At 35.3% G+C, this 21366-nt stretch overlaps 1 protein-coding gene and 1 long non-coding RNA gene across 2 annotated transcripts; one reads left to right on the forward strand and one right to left on the reverse strand.

Annotated features, from left to right (window-relative positions):
- The first annotated feature begins 242 nt into the window (after positions 1-242).
- Positions 243-20123, forward strand: LOC110812039 (Ankyrin repeat family protein). Its single transcript, XM_022038696.2, has 10 exons — positions 243-436; positions 1311-1367; positions 1492-1559; positions 15369-15579; positions 15658-15752; positions 18553-18628; positions 18747-18806; positions 18934-18984; positions 19087-19165; positions 19728-20123. The coding sequence occupies exons 1-10, from the start codon at positions 356-358 to the stop codon at positions 19823-19825; spliced, it is 876 nt and encodes a 291-aa protein (XP_021894388.1). The 5' UTR covers positions 243-355; the 3' UTR covers positions 19826-20123.
- On the reverse strand, positions 12085-14122 carry LOC148252955 (uncharacterized). Its single transcript, XR_015813120.1, has 3 exons — positions 13367-14122; positions 12979-13145; positions 12085-12878 (listed from the first exon to the last, which is right to left on the reverse strand). It is a non-coding gene; the product is annotated as an uncharacterized LOC148252955 (long non-coding RNA).
- Positions 20124-21366: the final 1243 nt, after the last annotated feature.

Below are 21366 nucleotides of genomic sequence, written 5' to 3' on the forward strand. Positions count from 1 at the left end.
AAATGTGCACTTTTGTATGAATTTTTTTAATTTATAATTAGTTCATAAATATTTTTTTAATTAATATTAGAATAAAAATATTATTTTAACTTATTTTATTTATTTGTTTAATTAATATAAATATTAATAATTTTTAATTTTATGAATATTATATAAATTTATTTTAATTTTATTTTAATTTACTTCCGATTAATCCGAAATTGAACCCGTAGGAAATTTATTGACTTTGCTGGTTGGTTAAACCCGGGCGGGTTTAAAATCCGGGGGGATCAAACCTGGTCGATCTCCAGTTTCTCAGAGGAAAAAACAAAAGCAGCAACCACGCCATTTGTGATTCTTGGCAGAGCTCAAAGAAATGCGATCGGAGCCTCCAACGTTCCAGGAAGCAGCTCGTTGTGACGTCTGCAAATGCAGCTTCAACACCTTCAGGCGACGGGTACTTTTATTTATTTATTATTCCCAGTTTAGATTTAACTTAGTTGTCGATTTAAATCATATCATTCAATTTATCAAAGACGCTTCAGTTTCTTTGTTTTTTAAATAAAGAAATTTTAGATTCAGGTGATGTCGCTCTGTATTTGTCGATCAGTTAACAGTCTATTGTCGAGAATTGCGTAACATCAGTTGGTGATTTAGATTCATTTGCTTTGATATAAACGTTAATTTATTGATCCAAACTAATTGATGGGAATACAGGCTTGTTCAGGAGTGAGCTTACAATTTTGTTCAAGTACGTTAATGTTAATATTCTCTTATTGGTGTATTCTTGGATTATTGTCAGTAATCAATGCGCATGGAAGAGGTCCTTCATTATAGTATCCGCGTAGATTACCAATTGGCTGCATGTGATTGTTCAGATGGTGGGAATTTGCATTTGCTGGGGCATTAGAGCATATAAATAATTTTTATCCAACTAGAAAACCAATAAATTGAGTACTTTAAGAATGAAAAGCTAGTGAACTCTCTTTCTCTGTGTCTGTCAAAGAAAAAAAGAAAAAGAAAGGAAAGCAAGTGAACCATATTTATCAACTTCCTTTTTGCTTTGGCAGAACGTGGGTAAGTGTTTTGAATTGAAGAGTTGTGCATAATCTTTTCTTTTTGGCATAATTTTGTTAAGAGTGTCTAGAACACATGCTATGTTTATAGGCATATCTGGAGGTTCTTCATGATATTGATGCATAATTTTCCCTTTTTATTCCAAAAAACTGATGCACACTAGATTCCAAGTGCTAATTTCTCCTGACGCATATTGAGCTACATTATACACTTCCTGTATAGGCACTAATTCTCTCTCTCTCTTTTTTATGCAGCATCATTGTCGATGCTGTGGGAGAACATTGTGCCATGAGCATTCATCAAATCAAATGGTTTGAGCTTTCTCTTTCATTGTATTAGCTTTCAAATGTAAAAGTCATGCATTAGTTGCAACTTTTCTGCTGGCTAAACTTCTGCTAACCAATTCTGTGCTGTCTTTTCTATGCCAAAATTCAGGCTTTACCTCAGTTTGGCATTCATTCTCCTGTTAGAGTTTGTGCTGATTGTTTCAATAACTCCTCACGGTAAATCTCTCCCAATAGATTACTAGTCTTTTCTTTTGGGGAATTTGGCTAAACTAGTGAATCTCATTCAAAATTGGTACAATCTGCATATGTAAGTGTTAGAACTTTCTTTGTTTGAAAATGATGTCTTCTTCGAATTGCATTTTTTTGGTTTTTTATAATAAAAACAGAAGTAATAGTTGAAAGAAAAGGCGAGTTACACAAGAGGAGTACTAGTGCTTTTACAACCAAAACCAAAAAGAACAAAAATAAAAAAAGAGAAGAAAAGGTGAAACTCAATAAATGGCAACTGATTAATCACTCTGCAAGTTAGATAAAGAAAAGTCCTTAAAGAGTCCATCTGTTTTAACCTAAAAAGGCACCAAAAAAGTCATCTTGTTCCATAGGATCACAAGGTAAGTAATAATCCTAAGGTTCCTAGCATTTCTATCCAATCACAACATCCATAACCCAACAAATAAAGCCCCTCAGCACAACAATATATCATCCTTTCTCCAACCAACACCTTTATGTGAATAAGATATAAAACACTCAAGATTCAAAGGAAAAATCAATAAACACCAAACCTATCAAATAAGTGGGTTCAAAGTGTTCAAGCGATAGGACAATGCAGGAAAAGATGACCGTGGGCCTCCACATCTCTAAAACAACATTTAATTAGATTTAAAAAATAATACGACAACTTCTCTCAACCTTGAGTTTCAGTTGTTCTTCATGCCTTCTAATTAATTAAGACTGTTGTTTCTATTGGAAACAGTATTGCGAAGCTCTTAGTTTTGACAATAGGCAAGGATTTTGGATTACATTAAAATAAAGACAAAATACAATTTTTAGGAGATGGAAATGGTATTCCTTTTTTTAATGGTAGTTTTCTAAAATAGCTAATTCAAAGGACCTAGAGCAATTAGGCCTCCATATTATCTCTTGAGACTAAGAATGTAGATGGAATGTATATCATGTTAGAATTTTCTCGCACTAAGCTTTTGAGGAATACCAAGGTTAGTTCGTGCTTGGGGGTAAGATATAGTTTATATCATGCATCCTAGTTGTTGACAAGACTTAATATCTCTCCTATTATATAGAAGGAAAATAACCATAAGTTGGATATAAATAACGAGGGAAAAATATGGCCTAGCATAGACCAAGATTCATGGTGTTCTAAACACATATGTGAGCGTGCTTGCTCTTGGTGTTGTTTGATCTTCATTTATGTCTATCTTTCATTATATGTGTTATGGAAAGAAAAACTTCTACTTTGATTGAAAAAAATGTTTCTATTATTTTATGGTATACATCCTGTGTAAATCAATATTTTGAGAAATTGGATACTTATTCCTTCTTGATGCTCTTCTTATCCCTTAAAAAATAAGCTGGTGCCTTATCCACCACTTTATTTTTTTTGGACTATTTGGAGAGAACAAGATAGAATAGTGTTTGAAGGCCTTGTATGTAATTTAATTTTTTAGGATAAGGGGTTGCTGGTTCTTGGACAGTGATCGAGGGTAAAAGGGCTGGGGGAAGGGAGTATTGTCCTCTCTCCCAAGAAGAAATGCTTATATAGCATATACGTAATATATTGTGATAGCCACCCTTCCTTTTTTCAAGAAATATCTAAATGGCCTAGTTGCTATATGTGTATATGTTATGATTCTGGGATCATGATCTTGTCATCCGGCAGTTAGCAACAAAATCATCTTCTAATAAAGAATTAATACCCTTGTTCTTATTGCGATAGCGATTTATTTTGTGAAAATAAATTATAACTCATCAAAGGGAGCTGTTATTTTAGATCTCGTTAGAGAGAGCTCTAATATCGTAATTTAAAATAATATTATGACTTGTTTTTATTAATAACAAGCATATCTTTTTATGTAAAGGTTACAATTTTTATTTAAAAATTTTAATTTAATTAGGAATTTAAATTTAATTAGAAATACTGTACTAAAATATTGAAAATCCTATACTATTTAAGAATCCAATACTAATGAAAAATTACATATTATTTAGAAATTTAATACTAATTAGAATTCCAATTATTTAAAAATCTAATACTAATTAGTATTTCATATTTAATTAAATTTCACTCTCCTATTTAGTTGTTGTCTTGCATTTTATTTTTATGCCTTACAAATGTGTTCATAACACTACTCCCCTCCTGGTCATCAAGTTTGAAGTATGGATATAGCTGATTCATTGGTCTTTTCTTGTTGTCCAATGTCGCATTCAATCTTGAGCCAGAATAGCTTTTTACATCGGTGACCCAAAATAAATGGCTCATCGCAGTTATAACCTAACCCCGTTAGTCTCCTTTTTGCCATCTATGCCATTGTTAGTTTCTTTATAATTGGAGAGTAAACGTTAAAAGATTGTGTCGTAATGTTGTTGCCATGTAGAACTGGTGTTTTTTGAATTGAATTGTTAAGTTTGGTCACAGATAGGTTACTATAATTGCATTTGGGCATTGACCCACAACTGTTGTTTCCTTTCAAAAGCTCTGCCCATGCTCATTGCATGCACAGGAGTGGCGAGTGATTGCATCTCGACCTTTAAACGGAAACAATCGATCAGTCTTGCTGTGAACAAACTTGCATGTTGATCAATTCGGACGAATTTGTTTGCACTTATCAGTTTTTCTTGGAACTGTCTCTGGTAGTTCTCAACCGATCTTATTTGTTTCAAATTTACTAATTCTCCCAACGGGTTACTTCCAACTGGCGGCCCAAATCTCATAAAACAATAATATTTGAATCTAGTCCAGTTGAGTGTAAGTTGTTCATATTTTAATTGGTGGTACCAAAATTGTGCCTCTCAAAGCATGTGGAAGGCAACCAATCCCACCTTAACTTATTCCGGTGTGTGTTGGTTGATAAATGTTTTTTCAAATCGATGCAACCATATTAGGGGATCTTCAGAGCTGTCAAACATTGGACAGTCTAACTTGGTATAACGAGGAACAACTCCATTAATTGGAGGATTGTTCGCATTCCATGATTGACTTCCAGTGTGAAGCGCTTGAGATGGCTGCTCCCAGGGGTGGTTGCTGCTTGCAGTCCCTTCTGATTCTATTTGTCTGTCATGATTAAAGCTGACAACATCTCTTTGAATTGTGAGGATAACTCCTATAATTGGCTGCTCAATCATCTTTCAATCTCGGCGATCCGTGCTTCATTTGTGGTCTGGGCTTCTTGGAGCATCAATCGCAAATCTTCGTTTGTTGCAGAGTCACTCATTGTATCAGATTCTAATACTAATTTATTATGATTTTGGGATCAGGATCTTGTCAGTGGGCGGTTAACAACAAAGTCATCTTCTACAAATGGTTAACATGCTTGTTTTTATTGCGAAAGCGACCTATTTTGTGAAAATAGATTACAATTCATCAGATGGAGCTGCTACCTTGGATTTTATTAGAGAGAGCTCTAATCTCGTAATTTAAAATAATATTTTGGCTTGTTTTTATTAGTAGCAAACATATCTCTTTAAATAGAGTTTACAATTTTTATTTAGAAATTTTAATTTAATTAGAAATACTCAACAAAAATATTGAAAATATTATAATATTTAGTAATCTAATACTAATATTATTCAGAAATCTAATATTAATTACAATTTCAATCTTTTAGGAATTTAATACTAATTAGAATTCCAACTATTTAGAAATATAATACTAATTAGCATTTCATATTTAATTAAGTTTCACCCTCCTATTTAGTCGTTGTCCTACCTTTTATATTTATATCCTACAAATGCGTCCATAAAAATATGTGTATATATATTATCTAAAACTATTTTTTAAGAGTATATTAACCTAAAAGTATATAGCATTAAATAAAATAGATTTCCTTTTATCATACTATCATCTCTCTAATTTTCTTAATTAAAAATGTAAAATATATTAAATATAATAAAGAATTTGTCTAATCGCTTATTTTTGTCGATTTTCCCGTACATAGTTTTTATGAATAAAGTTTGATATGAAATTACTGATTAACAATTAAAATGATATTAGATGTAATCATGATTCATCATAAAAGAGTAAAAGAATAAATGATATGAACAAAATAATTATCTAGTAATTAAAAAGAAAAGATACAATTAACATTTACCTCGCCATGGATAAAACTCCTAATGGTTTTCTAGTTATGTTTCTAAAAATTGTTGGGAGGTCGTGAAATGAGATTTATCAAAGGTTTTCCAGGAATTCTTCTTGAATGCCAAGATCGGAACCAACATAAATTCCAACTTTTTTTATTATGATTCCAAAAAGGGGCTGCTCTATAAAGACCATGGATTTTTCACCTATAGCCCTTTTGAATAATTTTATAAGATCATTGCCAAGGTTTTTATCTTTAAGATTGAGAACAGTCTTTGTGGATACTATTCCCTCTACCAAAGTGGCTTTGTTGCTTGTAAGCAAATTCTTGATGGTTCATGATAGCTAATGAAATTATAAAAAGGTATCAGAAGAAAGAAGACGGAGAGCCCTGTAAAAAGTTAGGGGTTCCTAGATAGCAGTATGGATAAAAAGGGCTTCGGAGCCAAGTGGAGACCATGGATTAGAGGGAAGCTTATCTTATGCTACTTTCTCTAATGTTATTATGTGGAGAATTGAAAGCTTGGTTTAAAGGTCAAAGGGCTATTAGACTAGGGGATCTTATGTGTCTTTTTTTATTCATTCTTGTCATGGATGTCCTCAGCTGGATGCTCACTGGAGGGACTGAGAGAGGCTTGGTGAGGGTTCTTTATGTTGAGGAGGAGAATGTTGAGATTTGAAAATTGCAATTTGCTTATGGTACCATTTTTGTTTTTGCCACAAGATCAGAATATTTTCCTCAATGTTTTAGATTTTTAAGTTGATCTTTGGTTTGAGGATCAATTTCCATAAAGGTGGTCTGGCAGGTGCCGACATGGGTGAGAATGTTATTAGGAATTTAGACACCTTATTAGGGCGTAATATCTTGGAGGTGGCCTTTTACTTTTCTCGGGCTGCAGCTAGGGTGTAATTCTTGTATCCCTTCTTTCCAAGATTCTATTATAGGAATGATTTCCAAACATTTTCAGGGTTGGAAGGGCCTTTGTTTTCTTTAGGGGTTAGGATCACTTTGTTACAAGTGTGTCTATCTAGGGTCACTTTTTAGTTCTCATGCTTATGCCTTTCTGTACAAGTTTTGTCAAAATCTCATGTCATTATGAGTCCCATCACTTTAAAGGAGACACTTCAGCTTGCTCCATTATTTTGGGACATAACTTATACTCTATTGATGATTTAGGAGCAATGGTAGATACTTAATGACCTTTAACCATTTTGTACATAGGGGCACCCCCTTTGTGTCACTTACTTAATACATCCCTGCTTTTATTTCAACAAAAAAAAAAAAAGGAAGGGAGACACTGCAGCTTGTGCTAAGGAAGCCAAAAAGAACTTTAAGCTGATCCAAATAGCTACGAGCCAAGCACTTATCTTAGTGCTGTCAAATTATTGTGGAATGTGATGCTTTCGATGTTGGGATAGAGGTAGTTTTAAGCCAAGAAGGAAGAATGATGGCTTTCTTTAGTGAAAAGTTGTTAGATGCAAAATGTAGATATTCAACCCATGTTTTGGAGTTTAGCATGGTATTTCTTGCTTTGCACCACTAACAACAGAATTTGCTATATCAAGGTTTTGTAGTATATTAAGATAATTGGGCACTTTGATTTCTCAATTATCGAAAGAAACTCAATCAAAGATGTGAAGAATAAATATGTCAGAGTAATAAACCAGTTGATGCACGTAGTCAAATTAGTTATGTAACGATTCCGGAAATTCAAAAGAAAATATATAATAACTTAAGTGCGGTAGTAAAATAAAAGGTTAAAATTTACATTTTTTACACAATAACTTAAAAACACTAAACAGTATTACGGAACTCATCATTTGAAAGAAACACGAAAAATAAGGAAACAAATGGAAAATAGAAAATATCTAGCATCTATTCGTAATCTTCTTGCAGATCGGGCTCTAAAACCTGATCCTTTTGATCTGAAATGGTTAAATAAAGAATGAGATACACTATCCTAATAAGGATATCACACTATATCACCCACACAGAACTAAATGTTGGTATAAAATAAAAAACCACTAATGTAGCATCAAATTTATCAAATTCAATTATCAATCATAAAATCATTTCTCGTTCACTTATCATAGTGGAATTTATGAAAACAATCTGTAAGAATAATAATATCATACAGACTAATATTTCATGTATAATCAGCCATCATAATATATATTATAAATTCATATCCATTATCAATAAACCAAATAATAACTAATACTTTTTTCACCAGCCTACTGGTATCCATGAGGGTTCATAGGAATGCCCCGCTACCTGTGAACCCTTTAATTTATTATTCTTAATTATGGGCTATCCTCATCCCCCGTCCGATATTAGCGCCAATTTACCAAACTTCAATACCCCGTCCGGTATGAGGGTGAAGCGGGTCGTCCCCATACCTCGCCCGGTATGAGTGCCAAATTATCAAGTCTCCATACCCTATCCGGTATGAGACAACGTTGACGGTAGGGTTCCTTATGTACCCGATCCGTCCACCATCTCTCAGGATATCCAGTAAGACTGTCGTTTCATCTAATCATTTAATCACTCAATTTCTTTACCGTTTAAACTTCATTTTTTTTTATTCAGCAGTAAACATGTAAAATAAACCATATATGCGTTCAAGCCATAAAATAAATAAACAAGATACCATCATGCAGGTAAACTGTAAAAACAATCAACAACAGCAGTAGATAATTTCTGGTTCCGGCTCCGTTAGCAATCTGTAATTAATTATGCATGTTTACTAAAATCATACAAAATACCATATTATTATTTATTTAAATTTCAGTTTTATGATAGAGAATAGGGTGAGAGATCCTTACTCGATTTGACACCCGAAAAACTAAACTGTTTACTGCGCCGATGTACGGTTCCTGAGTTCCCTGAATTTTTTTACGGAAACTGAAACGCACTAATAGTACTTACAAATGTTCCAAATAAACCGAAAATCAGTTCCAAAACCCACTCGGCCAATTTCGAAAATCTGGCACGGCGGCGGTCTGATTCAAATTGGCCGTTTTCGGCCGAATTCGGCCGATTTTACATCGATCCCTACGAGCAAACACGTTAAAGGGACTCAGTTGGCCCAAAAAACACGAAAAATCGAAACTCACCGGCGGCGGAGCTCTCTGGTGTGACGGCTCCTCCGGCTCATGTTGCGGTTGGGTGTTTTATTTCGGTCAACCTGTAGAGAAGAAAACGGTGATCACAACGGTGGAAAAATTATGCGAAACGGGAATCGAGAAGGGTCTTATTGGAGGTGTTTTGTGAAATTTCCCGCGGCGGCGCCGCCGGGTTTCGCCGATGTTTTCCAACCAATTGGTCGGTTTTTTCACTCCGATTTGGTTATGGGTGAGATTAAAATTGAATTTCGTGTAAAATGAGAAGTTTTTACCTTTTTTGGCTGTCGAAAAAGGTTCCAGTGCGGCGGCGGGTGGCGACAGTCAGCTCCCCGGCGGCTAGGTCGTCTTCTCCGACTAGGGGTTCTAGCAGTTAGGGGTTAGGGGTTAGGGTTTGGTGTGGATGAGGGTTATTTATATCCATCTACTTTTGATCTGGGCCGTCCATCGCGTTTGATCTGTATCACCCGATCGCGATTAAATAAGGAGTGAATTTGAGCTGTTCATCGTGATTCATTATGGGTTGTTCAATCGCGTTTGAATATGGTCGTTCGATCGCGTTTGAATCTGGTTGTTCGATTGCGTTTGAATCTGGCTGTTCGATCGCGTTTGAGAGGGAGCGCATCTAGGCCGTCCGATCACGTTTGAGACGAATCTCAGTCGTTCAATCGTAGGCACGCGGATCGCCCACGTGGCCTCCAACGTCAACGTCTCTGCCACTTGGCGCGTCCTGATTGGTCAGGACTTCTGACCCGTCTAACGTGGCAAAATTATCTAAAATTGCGTTTTGGTCCATATTTTCTGATTTTTCTTTCAAAAATATTCGTAAAACCCAAATTTTTACTCATTTTCCCTAAAATTGTTTTCAATTAAATTCTCCATTAATTTTATTTCATTTTTTTACTCTAAATAAAATAAAATAAAATAATAAAATTTATATTTATTAATTATTTAATCACAACAAAATTTGTGGGTGTTACAAATTAATTGAGTATACTACATGCTCAACTTATCAGCTTTGGGGAGATAGAAAATCAGTACTAGGAAGTATTCTGTTCTTTTCATCATGCCACGTGCTTGATCTACTTAGTGACCTTGAATTCGCCCTATGCTTAATGTTGTCTGATTTATTTGATTTCATGGATTTGATACAAATGGGGAACCACCTGCAATCATAATTGAATTGCTAAATTAGGTAAGAAGCTTGAGGAAGTGGCTAAAGATGTGTTTTATACTAGAAAATGAGCTTTTTTTTAAGATAGAAGTGTAGAATATATTGAAGCGGAGGCGCCAACCCATGTACAAAAGATTTATAAGTCAATTAACATATGTACAATTGACCCTAAATCATCAAAATAGTTAATATTATGTTCAAGCACAATGAAACTAAATATATGGAATCATTTGTTCAAAATGTTTTCAAAATTGTCTTCCTTTCCTTCAAAGGCTCTATTGTTTCTTTCATTCCAAATTACCCAGAAGATAGTGAGTGGGATAAGTCTGAATTTTTTGTTCTTTTTGCACGCCGCATCCCAAACTAGCAATTCTTCTTTTACAGAACCAGCCATTAGCCAACAAATACCAAGAAGACCATAGACCATAGACCATAGACCATAACAAATATGTGGTGGGGCACCAGAGTAGAAGATGGTTACAGGTTTCAATATTATTTTTGCACAAAAAACATCTGTTGGTTAGAGTAATGCCTCTTTTCATAAGATTATCAATAGTTAGGATGCGAATTTTGGAAGCTTTCCAAGCAAAGAAGGAGATTCTTGGTGGAGCACCAGCCTTCCATATCATTTTTGCAGGGAAAACTGATATGTTCGTTCTGTTATAGTCATTAATGTGATTATAAAAGGATCTGACACTGAAAGAGCCATTGTTATTCAAGGACCAAATCAGTTTGTCATCATTGTTGTTAATTCAAGTGGTTTCCAATAATGGCATAAGATTTTCAAATTCCACAACCTCCCAATCATTTAGAATTCTGTTCAGCACGATATTCCAGCCCCTTCCATAGCTCTTGTCAAAGGTTTTCTCAATGCACATATGTTTGTCCTTGGATAGATCATAAATGAGAGGGAAACGGGATTGCAGATTTGTGTTTCCGCACCAAGGGTCTGACCACAAACTCTCCCCATACCTGCTTCGATCCAACAAATTTTGGTTTTTTCTACCATTCAGATTCCATTTGCTGTCCACTATTCTTTTCCGCAAGCTGTTTTTATCATTCCAATATCTCTATGTCCATTTACCATGCAAGGCTTTATTTAAAGTCTTGATAGATCTCAGAATGAAGCCACCAGAGCTGATGGGAGTCTTAACCTCCTCCCAATTGACAAGATTGAATTTTTTCTTGTTTTCATCGTCTCCCAAAGGAATCTACATTGTATTTTCTCAAGGCTTTTGGCGACATTAGCTAGAACGGTGAGGACAAAAAGGAAGTATGTTGGGAGGTTGGATAAAGTGTTTCTAATCAGTGTCAATCTCCCTTCCTTTGACAAATAATTTATCTTCCAACTGGTTAGGCATTTATCGAAAATATCAATAATTGGCTCCCAACATTTAGCATCTTTGTGTTTCGCACCAAAAGAGATCCCACAATATAATGGGAGGCTTTGCTGTTTTGCACTTCAAGACCATGGCAAGAGGTTCCACATTATTATTGATCCCAGTCTCAACCATTATTATTATGGATTTAGACATGTTGATTCTTAGACGTAAAACAACTTGAAAACAAAGTAGAACACATCTTAGGAGGAGAAGCATGCTAACATCGGGTTGACAAAAGATTAAAGTGTCTATGGCAAAGAATGAACGTGATATCTCAATATTCTTCTCTTTACCCACATTGATTCCTTTTATGAGGTTCAAGTTTCTAGATTGTTCAATAAGTTTGTTCAAAGCTTCCATAACCATGATGAAGAGTATTGGAGATAACGGATCACCTTGTCTTAACCTCCTTGAAGCCTTAAAGAAAGTGGAAGGGCCCCTATTGACCATGACAACAAAACTTGTTGTGGCAATGCAAGTTTTGATCCACTTTCTCCATTTCAAACCGAAACCAAATCTCTTAAGCATATAGTCAATAAAGTCCCAGTAAATATTTTCCACAGCCTTCCCCATATCCAGTTTACACAGAAGCCCCTTATTTTATTTCTAATAAGTTCGTCAATTACTTCATTAGCAATCAAGATGACATAAGTAATTTGCCTACCTTCAACAAATGTGTGTTGACATTCCCCGATAATTGAGTTTAACAGAGAGCCTTCTAGGCAACACTTTAGATAATAGTTTATAAACACTGCCCGCTAGACTTATTGGTATAAGGTCAGTAAAACTGTTGGCCCCTTCTTTTTTGGGGATCAAGATAAGAAATGTGGAATTGATGGATTTAACAAATGATCCATTCTTGTTAAAGTCTTTAAAGAAATTAATAATATCTTATTTTTTTATCACATACTAGAATTCTTGAAATAATTTTAAGTTGAGTCCATCGTTCCCGAATGCTTTGTCCCGGTCGCTCTCTTTCAGACAATAAAAAATTTCTTCTTCAGAAAATTCTCCTTCAAGAAGTGATTTGTCAGCCTCCTTAATATTGATGAAATAGATATTTTCGAGTCTTGGTCTTTGCTCAACAGCTTCTTAGTATAAAATTTTGAATTAGTTTTTTGGAGCTTCCCTCATGGCCTCATTACTGCTGACCAGGCTACCATTGACAAAAACATTCCTCCACAAAATTTATCTTTCTTCTATGGTTCACCAAAAAGTGAAAGAATTTTGTGTTTTTATCCGAATTTCTTGGGCTTTCTGCTTCCAGGAAATTGCTTCCATGTGAAGCCTGTTTGCAAGTTCCTCTCTCAGGATATTTATTTTTTCACTGTACTCTGTAAATAGGTCAGAATCATTTGCCATTTTTTCCAGATCAGCCAGCTTGTTCAAAAGGTCATTGGTTCTGTTCTCATCTTTCATACCCACTTCCTTTGTCCGCTGTTTAATTTCCTGTGAGCCGGATCAGTTTTTGGGGAGCCTGTAACTTGCAGTGCCGTTCTCAACCGGCTGATTCCGAATCTCGCTGATCATGGACTTAGAACTGTTCACTATAAGTCACTTGTCAAATCAGAATGGGATAGACCCCCATTGAATCCCATAGGAAGTTAAGCATATAGCAAAATGATTAGAGATAGGGCGAGGGAGTACCTTTTGACTGAGACCCGGGAGAGACAGAAGAAGCTCGATAGAGACCAAGAATATATCGGTTCTGGAAAAAGAAGGCTGGTCCCTTCGTTTATTCCAGGTCCAACCTCCCTTTAAGTGGAATGTCTTCCAGACCAAGGCTGTTAATATTTCTTTGAAATTCTGAGCCACTGAAACAGAAAAATTATCACCCGACCTCTCATTTCGATGCAGAACCATGTTGAAATTACCACCCACCACCCCTTTTACCCCACCCATCTGTTCTGACATTGGAGTAACTCATTTCATAATTTTTCTCTATCCGATGCATTATTCCGGCAGTAAATATCAGAAAAGAACCATCCATCATTATTTTTTTTATTGACAAATAGGCATGAAACAGAAGTATCACCTGTTACGAAGTAATGCATTCAACCATGTCTGTTTCCAGCATATGCGAATACCTCCAGCTGTGTTGTTCGCCGATAGGAAGAGCCAATCAGCATTTTGAATATTCCACACACTTTTGACTGTTTTCTTTTCCATGGAGGCCATAGGCAAATCAAATCTGGTTTCCACTGGTTCATGCACCTATTGATGATGTTTCTTTTCTTTGAGTCATTTAAACCTCTTACATTCCACGATATTATTTTGTTGATCATCGGGTTTCATTGACCGTTCCCCCACTGCTGGATGCATTTTTGTTTCTCCCTTCATGATTTATGGAAAATTGCAGTCTTTTTTAGTTCTTGGGCTCCTCCTTCAATCAATTTTTTCTTTCCCTTACTGGCTGTCCCGTCCCCTTTCTTTTTTTCGAGGGCAAACAGAGCCATCACTTGCTCTTCGCAACCTTCAAAAGTGACCCTAGGAGCTTACTCACTCTAAGTATATTGTGTCTGAACCATGTAGAATAGAATTGCTTGTCACTGTGGGCATTCGCTTCAGCAGGCTCAGTCATTGCCAAACACGGTCCAACTGGCATGATTGGTGGTAAAGAGAGCACTGGGTCTGGAATAAGAACCAAACCTAGCCCCGTTAGCATAGTAGGGGAGGAAGGTAAAGGACAATCGCCTGGAATCCCATTTGTGCCGCTGGTTACCTCAGTCCCCTCAGGAGCAAGAGTGGTCTCACTGGACATTTTCGTGTCAAGAATTGCTGAAGAGCTTACCGAGAGGCTCACGTTTGTTGCTTTTAGGGTTTCTTCCTCTTGCCAGAAGATGCTTCTTTTACCTATCTATGCTTTCTGGTCGAAATGTGGTGATGGGGTTTTTGCCCGAGAGTAAAGGATTGACACGGATTGGGTGCTTGGGTCTCCAGACCCGTTGGGTTTTTTGGACTCTAATACCGGGCTTCTTGAAAAGTTTTATAGCATCTTTGCTTGGCCCAATATGATCTATCCATTTATCTTTTTCCGCCAAGGAGAATTTGGGCTTTGACCCATCTTTTTTGTTTCCATTTTTTCTGTTCCAACCAGGGCATGTAGAGTCCGGGCTTGAGCCGAAAGGAGGGGATGGTTTGTTGTTTGTGTCAGTGGTCCTCGATTACCGAACCTCATTTGAAATTCAAATGAGTTGTGACTGTGGTTCGGGTCGGGTATTATCTTCTTTGCCCGGTTTATACCATCGGGACCCAACTGCACTGCCTCTGCAAAAATTTCGCATGGATCAGCTCGAGACGAAGATCCTGATGGCAATGTGGACATTTAACTGAAGAAGAGCTTGCTGTCCAAGGCCACACATATTCTTTCTGGAGTTGAGTTCTTCTCCACCCTGGAGGAATTGATGCAGGAATATGTAAAAGAAGAGCTTTAACATTAATTAGGGTTCAGGAATCTTTTAGTAATTTATTTCATATTGAGATTTGCATAATTAGATATTTAGTAAATTAGGAGTTTGGGTTTTATTTAGGAATTGTTTTTACATTAGTGTTGTTATGTTTCAATTTACTTTTGTATTATTCATGTTTATATTATTTATTTTTTAAAAAAATTATCCATGTTTATATTATCATTTTGCTGTTGTCAAAGTACTAAGTTTATATTATCCATGTAATCTGTTAAGAAGTCATACTTTGATATCATGATCAGGCCTACTCAAGAGAAAAAAACTCACTACTTCTGGGAAAACCAGAATTTTATTTTATCAGTGGATATTAAAATTTTTAAACTCAATTTCGCAAATTAATAAATTTCTTTGCAAGGTTTCTTTTCGTCTTCAAGATTTCTAACTGAATTAAAAGAAGCCGTCTGGCTTCATGATTCTTTTTCCTCATTTTGTACTGTTCTATGAATCAGATATTTGCTGCAAATGAGCTGGTGGGCTCTGCAGAAACATGTGGTCCTTTCTTCTCTCACATTGTCCTGACGACATTATTCTGATAGTACTTTATCATTCAACCATGGCTTTCTTTTCCAGATTTGCAAGCGGTTATCCACAGGCATCTCCAGACGAAATTGAGTCTGTAATAGACGAGGTATCTAGATTAGGAACTGGTGTAGATGTAAGACCAAAAACTGAAGCAGCTGTAGAGCATCAGCCTGCTGTAGCTGTCTTGGAATGCAAATGTGGGATGCCTTTATGTATTTGTGAAGCTCCCACTCCATGCATAGATGTTGTTCCTCCACAGGTACTAGTGTTTCTTTAGTTCTAGATATTTCTTCTTTGCAATCCATGGTACTCACACACTTCAACTATTTTTGCACAGACAACTACAACATCCACATCTCAATCAAATATAAAACCAAAAAGGGCAGAGTCTGCTATGAGAAATAGAGGTTCCACATCAAAAAGCAAACTTAGGCATGTTATCTTTTGTTTCTTATATTCAATCTATATTTTTTCAGACATAATGAATAATTTCAAATAATTCTGTATGTCTCTCTCTATTAGTGGATTAATGTTTAGCTATATCTTTGGATTCAATGGTTTTGAGTTCTGAAAAGACATTCTAATCCTCCTTGTCATGGTCCGACATATATGTGTCTATCTATTCTATATGTTTGGTTCCTATTGAAGTATGTTACATGTGAAAATCAGTTTAAGGCTGCTAAGCTGACGTGTTTTGAGCTCAGGTGTTATTTTTTTGATGCAATTCTTAAGCTTCAAAGTAGCAAATTGAATAAGGTATTTCTCACAAACAGAGAAGTGTGAATTGTGTTTCTGGAGTTTTTTTCTTTTTGTAGTGAAAACCAACATGGTGTATGTATTTTGTGATCCTTTTTTCATAGTGATTTGTTATTTGGTGACAGGACCCTATTTTGTTGTCGTTAGATTATGACTCATAATCCACAAGTCTGAACTGGAACTACGCTTAGATATTGTGTCAAACAATTGATTATGTAACTAGTTATGTCGAAAATTTCAGTCTTTAGGAAATGACTTGGCTTTTTTATGTATATTCACCTCTTGTGGAAGGGGGATATTGAATTTTGATGCAGAAGCTATTGATTTAGATATGAGCTATCCTTGGACATCTAACTATGGGCAATAAAAGGGATGAATACAAGGGATAAGGCTTCTGAGGTTTGAAGCTTAAATGCTGGACCTATTATAACTCGTTAACAATACATAGTAACCATTAATGATGAACGATTATAATAGGTGAGACTTAGTGAGCATCACAAAGGTAGCATGCAAGTTGGCATGTTAATAAAAATTACTTTTCATTTTCAATGACTTAAAAAAACATTAGAAATTTTTTTAAGTTACATTTAAAACTTTTTTTGGCCGATTGGTGAAAGACACCATGTCTTTTTCAGAGGCTTCATAGAATAACTTTTCTGTCAAACTGGTGTCCCTTGTCCTTCCATTTGTCCTACTCTGGTGTCCCTTCTCTGTCAAACTTTGGTCTCTTATCTCTACAGCCTAATGGGTATTAATTGGGTAATGGCGGGTTCTATTAGTAAAGAGTTTTTGGCTTGGGAGGGTCTTTCTCCAAATTCTCCTGCGGCACGTCTCATTCCATTTTCTATTTTCTGGATTTTTTAGAAGGAAAGGAACAATAGAGTTTTTGAGGGTAGAGAAGACTCTTTTGTAAATATCAAAGATAGATGGCTGCATTATTTTGGCTCCATCTTTTTGGAACACAAAGTACATACTTTTGATGATTTGGGAGCAATTGTTGATATGCTCTTTGACTTGTAAATATATATTGTACATGGGTGGCTCTCCATTGGAGTCTTTTTATTAATATAATTCTCTTTTATCTAAAAAAAACCAACTTTTAGCGCATTTCCAATTTTTCCTAATAATATTTCCTCCAATTCTCAATAAACAACATGAATATAATATTAATTTTTTTATCCATTAAAAGCAACTTAATAGACACTCTTTTCTAGAACGTGTAATTTGTTTTTGGAAAGTTTGTATATTAATTCATTTAATATGCAGAGATTTTATTTTAATCCCACTTCTTTTTTTAGTTATATTATGGTCATAAAAATGTACTGTCAAACTAATATTTTATTTAGTAATTTTAAGAATTTATTATTATTTAATAATAATTACATATGAAAGCTATATTTGTAACAAATGTAGAAAATTTGTAGAGTGGTTAAAGCCTAAATAGCTATGGTGTTTCCTTTGGAGGCAAATTCTTTATGGCAAAAGATGATTAAGATGAAGTTTGGATTGCATCAGGATGGCTGGAATTTTAAGTTAGTGCTTTGACAACTTACAGTAGCCCTTGGAAAGCTATCAAGAGTTTCTATGGTTCTTTATCCCCATAGTTTGACGGTGAGTGAAGATTCTTGTTTTCCTCTTTGGAAGGAGTCATGGATTAATAATGTAATGTTGGCTACTTGTTTTCTTGCTTTTATATATGTCATAGAGACATTTTAATTGAGAAATACCCTCAAAATGCACAAATATTAAAGTAAAAGCGGTAGAGAAAGAAAGAAGAAAAGAATTTTGATGTGGTTGGCGATGTGCCCACTCCATGGAACAACCTGCAAAATACTTTTCACTATAGGAAGAACCACCTCTTACAAGTAGGGTTTTTCTAATATGTAGTGGAACTGGAAGAACTTAAGTTTATGAGAATGCTCCTTATAATAAAAAAACTCCATAGGCCTAAAAGTATTATACCATACTGCAGCATGCTTCCCCCATGCACCCTCTAATAAACCTGCATTTTGTAGCATCTTGTTCTACAAAGTCAAGAAGCTAGAATTCTGAAAAATTAGCTCTCAATCTTCTTCATATTCGTTGCGCAGTTGTGTCTCCGGTTGCAGACAAACTGTGAGCATGGGATGGTTTTCAGGTGGCCGAAACAAGGAAGATGTAGTTTATCTCATCTCCTTTGCTATGTGTTGGGTCATTTGAAATGAAAGAAATAAAAGAGTTTTCGAAGAGCATTTACTATTTCTGGTAGAATGGAGGTCACTGATTCCAGACCTTGTGTATTTAGTTCAAGGGTCATGCTCTCCTTGATGGAGAGATTCATAATTTTTTCACTTCTCTGTAAATTCAGTTGTACATGAGTGACACTTCCTTGGCGCTTTTTAAATAATATTGTTTGGAAAAAAAAGTATACCTGGCCTTGGAATTTGTCTATTTGCTTAAGGATTTTGTTGGTAACTAAGTTGTGCAATATCTGCAGTTCGGTTTTCAATCATGGCCAAGTGAGCAATGGTACTACAGATATACCCCAAATGGATTATGAAGTCAATGGGGAGGTATAAACTTAAATCCTTTAAGCAAGTTATAAGAAAGATCCCTATTTGAAGAAGTATTATACTAGTCAGATGAAGTAATTCTATGCTTGTATCTCTGTATCGTGTGTGGTATGGAAAGGGTTTGAGGGAGGCCATAAAGAACGGTGATGTTGCTGCTGTCAGAAAGCTTCTGGGAGAGGTATTTACCGGTTTTATCTCATGAGTTAAATTTGGGAGTAAGACTAAACTGCTTATATTAGGACGAAGATTTGTAAATGAATATCAGTTAGCCAACCTATTGAGAATGACCATTATAACATTGACAGGGTGTGGATGCAAATTACCATGACAAGCAGGGATTGTCTTTGCTGCATCTGGTAGTGTTCTCTCCCTGTCGCACAACCATGTCTCTTGTGAGTGAATATTGCATTTGTGAATAAAAAAAATTTAACACTAACATCAGGATTGATGGTTTTCAGGCTGCAGTTTTTAACCGAACTGAGATAACTTTTATTCTCATGGAATATGGCGCAAGCATGGACTATAAGAATGCACAAGGTAGTTAATCCTATTTTAAATAATCATGTTATTATTTCCACCGATATATTGATCAACGAGGTACTACTAAAGGTTTTGTAGGCACAGGTAAGGTTATTTAGCGGATGCAATTAAGTATTGATATAGATCGTGCATTGATACAATTAAGCATTGACATAGATCATGCATTGGAGTTAATACGAGGCACAGCTTTAAGGTTACTGGAATTTTCAAATTCCAAGGGTTGGTAAACATCTCTTTCAGTTAATCTAAATAATTAAAACTTTTCAAGTATAATCAAGACCGTTAATAGAAGGTGTTCATTCTTTATTATTCTTCTCGGTCTCCTTTTTCTTTGAAATAAATTCTTCTCATTCTCCTATTATTGGAAACTACTTCAGATTACGTACTTTTTATGTCTATTTGTCAGTTACATTGAGCATTGTTGTCACCGAGAATTATACTTTATTTATCTCATGCTTGGTTGTGCACTTGCATTGAGGAAGCTTTTACTTTTATGCATTGTGGGAATGGTCTAAGCTTTTTGCTCCTAATATGAACTGCTTGTTACCTGTACTTACAGGGGAAACACCACTGGATTGTGCACCAGCTACTTTACAACATAAGATGCGGCAGAAGATGGAAGAAAGTAGACAGCCAGGGGTCAACCAAAATGCTTGAAATCAAGCGCAACCTTCATATCTTTAAGCTACGTGCAGGTGCAAGTTGTCTGTTTCCGTTGGGAAATTGTTTTCATTATGGTCTGTATTGGTCTGTATTACAGTTAACATTCATATGTACTGATTGAGGATCACTAAACCTGTGAGTTCTGAAGGTTCAATTTGTATCTTCCCAGGAAAAAGAAATTTCCTATTATTTATATCTATTTGAGTGTGTAAATTGTGTGCATAAGAACTATACGCAAATAACGTGGTTTCCTAATAGGGAATAAATTTTGAGCCTTATTTTCAATGATTCATCATATATGTAGTTAAAGATAAGATGTAACATGGAGGAGGCTGACCTTTATCGCATGTTTGTTGACATTATTATTATCTTGGGTGGTTGATTTGCATGGTGCCCCTTTAATTGTCATCAACTTTAGTTGAAAAGCACGTGCTCTAATATTATGTCATCATCTTTTTGTTGTTTGTATGATGCATGTGAATGTGGATGATATGATTCCATGCTTCCTTTTTCTTTTTCTTTCTTTCCCTTGTATTTGGCTGTTCTATCCCCCGGCTGGTCAACAACTTTTAAAGTATCAAATCTCATGTAGGCCTTAGCAGATACTCACTTTGAAACAAAGAATAATATGTTATTATAGCAGATATTCCTATAGTGATGTGTCAAGATTAGGTAGAAGAAGCCTTTAATTTGGATAATCGGTGTTTCTTTGACTCTTCAGTTTGACTAGTGTGTCATTATATTCAGTGGTCTGGCATATATATGCATGCAATACATGGAAGGTAGAAATTGAAAGATGGATCAGAAGGGTATGTATTATGTAGATTATCACCGTTCTTTGTGAATTGCAAATTGGTTGGCAATTTTCAGGTAGCGTATCAAGTGGAGCAAAGTTTGATGGTTAGGTTTAAGGGACAGCTGCAAAACTGTGTACTGTAAATTTCTTTCTTTCTTTCTTTAAAAGCTTTGTGATCGAAGCAATCGAGAACTGGTGGGATCTGACTTAGGATGGTGGGAAACAACGTGTGGGGTGGGGGTCATTTCTCAATACCGTGAAATTTATTTATTTTTTATTTTTCAAAAAAAAAAAAAAAAAAAAAAGGCATGCAGTCCAAGTCACTTCCATATGGAGATCTACCTGTCATTTCTACCTAACATTCTTGAATTAGTTATATTACATGGCAAAAGTAGGGTGATGAATTTACTTTTTAGAGAGATATTCTAGTTTAATATACTAATTATTCTTTAATTTTATAAATTAATCATTTTTTTTTTTAATGTAAGAAATTATAGATTTAAGTCGGAGTATAATTATGTTATTACTGATATAAAATTTTAAGTTTAATATTTTTTAAATAACTAAAAGTTTTCTTTATAATAAAAAACTGTCAGGTTTTATATGTTATCTTCAATTAGTTTGTTGTCATTGTACTTTGTATACGATATGTATGCGTTTATGAAATTCGGTTTTACTTCTTATTTTGGGTGTTTAACGAAAAGCACATACAAAGAGTTCATGCACCAATTGATGCTAT

Source organism: Carica papaya, chromosome 7, assembly GCF_054855325.1.
Source record: "Carica papaya isolate Zhongbai chromosome 7, ASM5485532v1, whole genome shotgun sequence".
Classification (NCBI taxonomy): domain Eukaryota; kingdom Viridiplantae; phylum Streptophyta; class Magnoliopsida; order Brassicales; family Caricaceae; genus Carica; species Carica papaya.

Bases quoted from the DNA above. Each gene is read 5' to 3' on its own strand.
- LOC110812039 (XM_022038696.2), top strand. From the start codon at position 356: ATGCGATCGGAGCCTCCAACGTTCCAGGAAGCAGCTCGTTGTGACGTC. The intron at 15,753-18,552 runs GCATGTTATCTT...CAATATCTGCAG, and splicing joins ACATCAAAAAGCAAACTTAG to TTCGGTTTTCAATCATGGCC. The intron at 19,166-19,727 runs GTAGTTAATCCT...CTGTACTTACAG, and splicing joins GGACTATAAGAATGCACAAG to GGGAAACACCACTGGATTGT.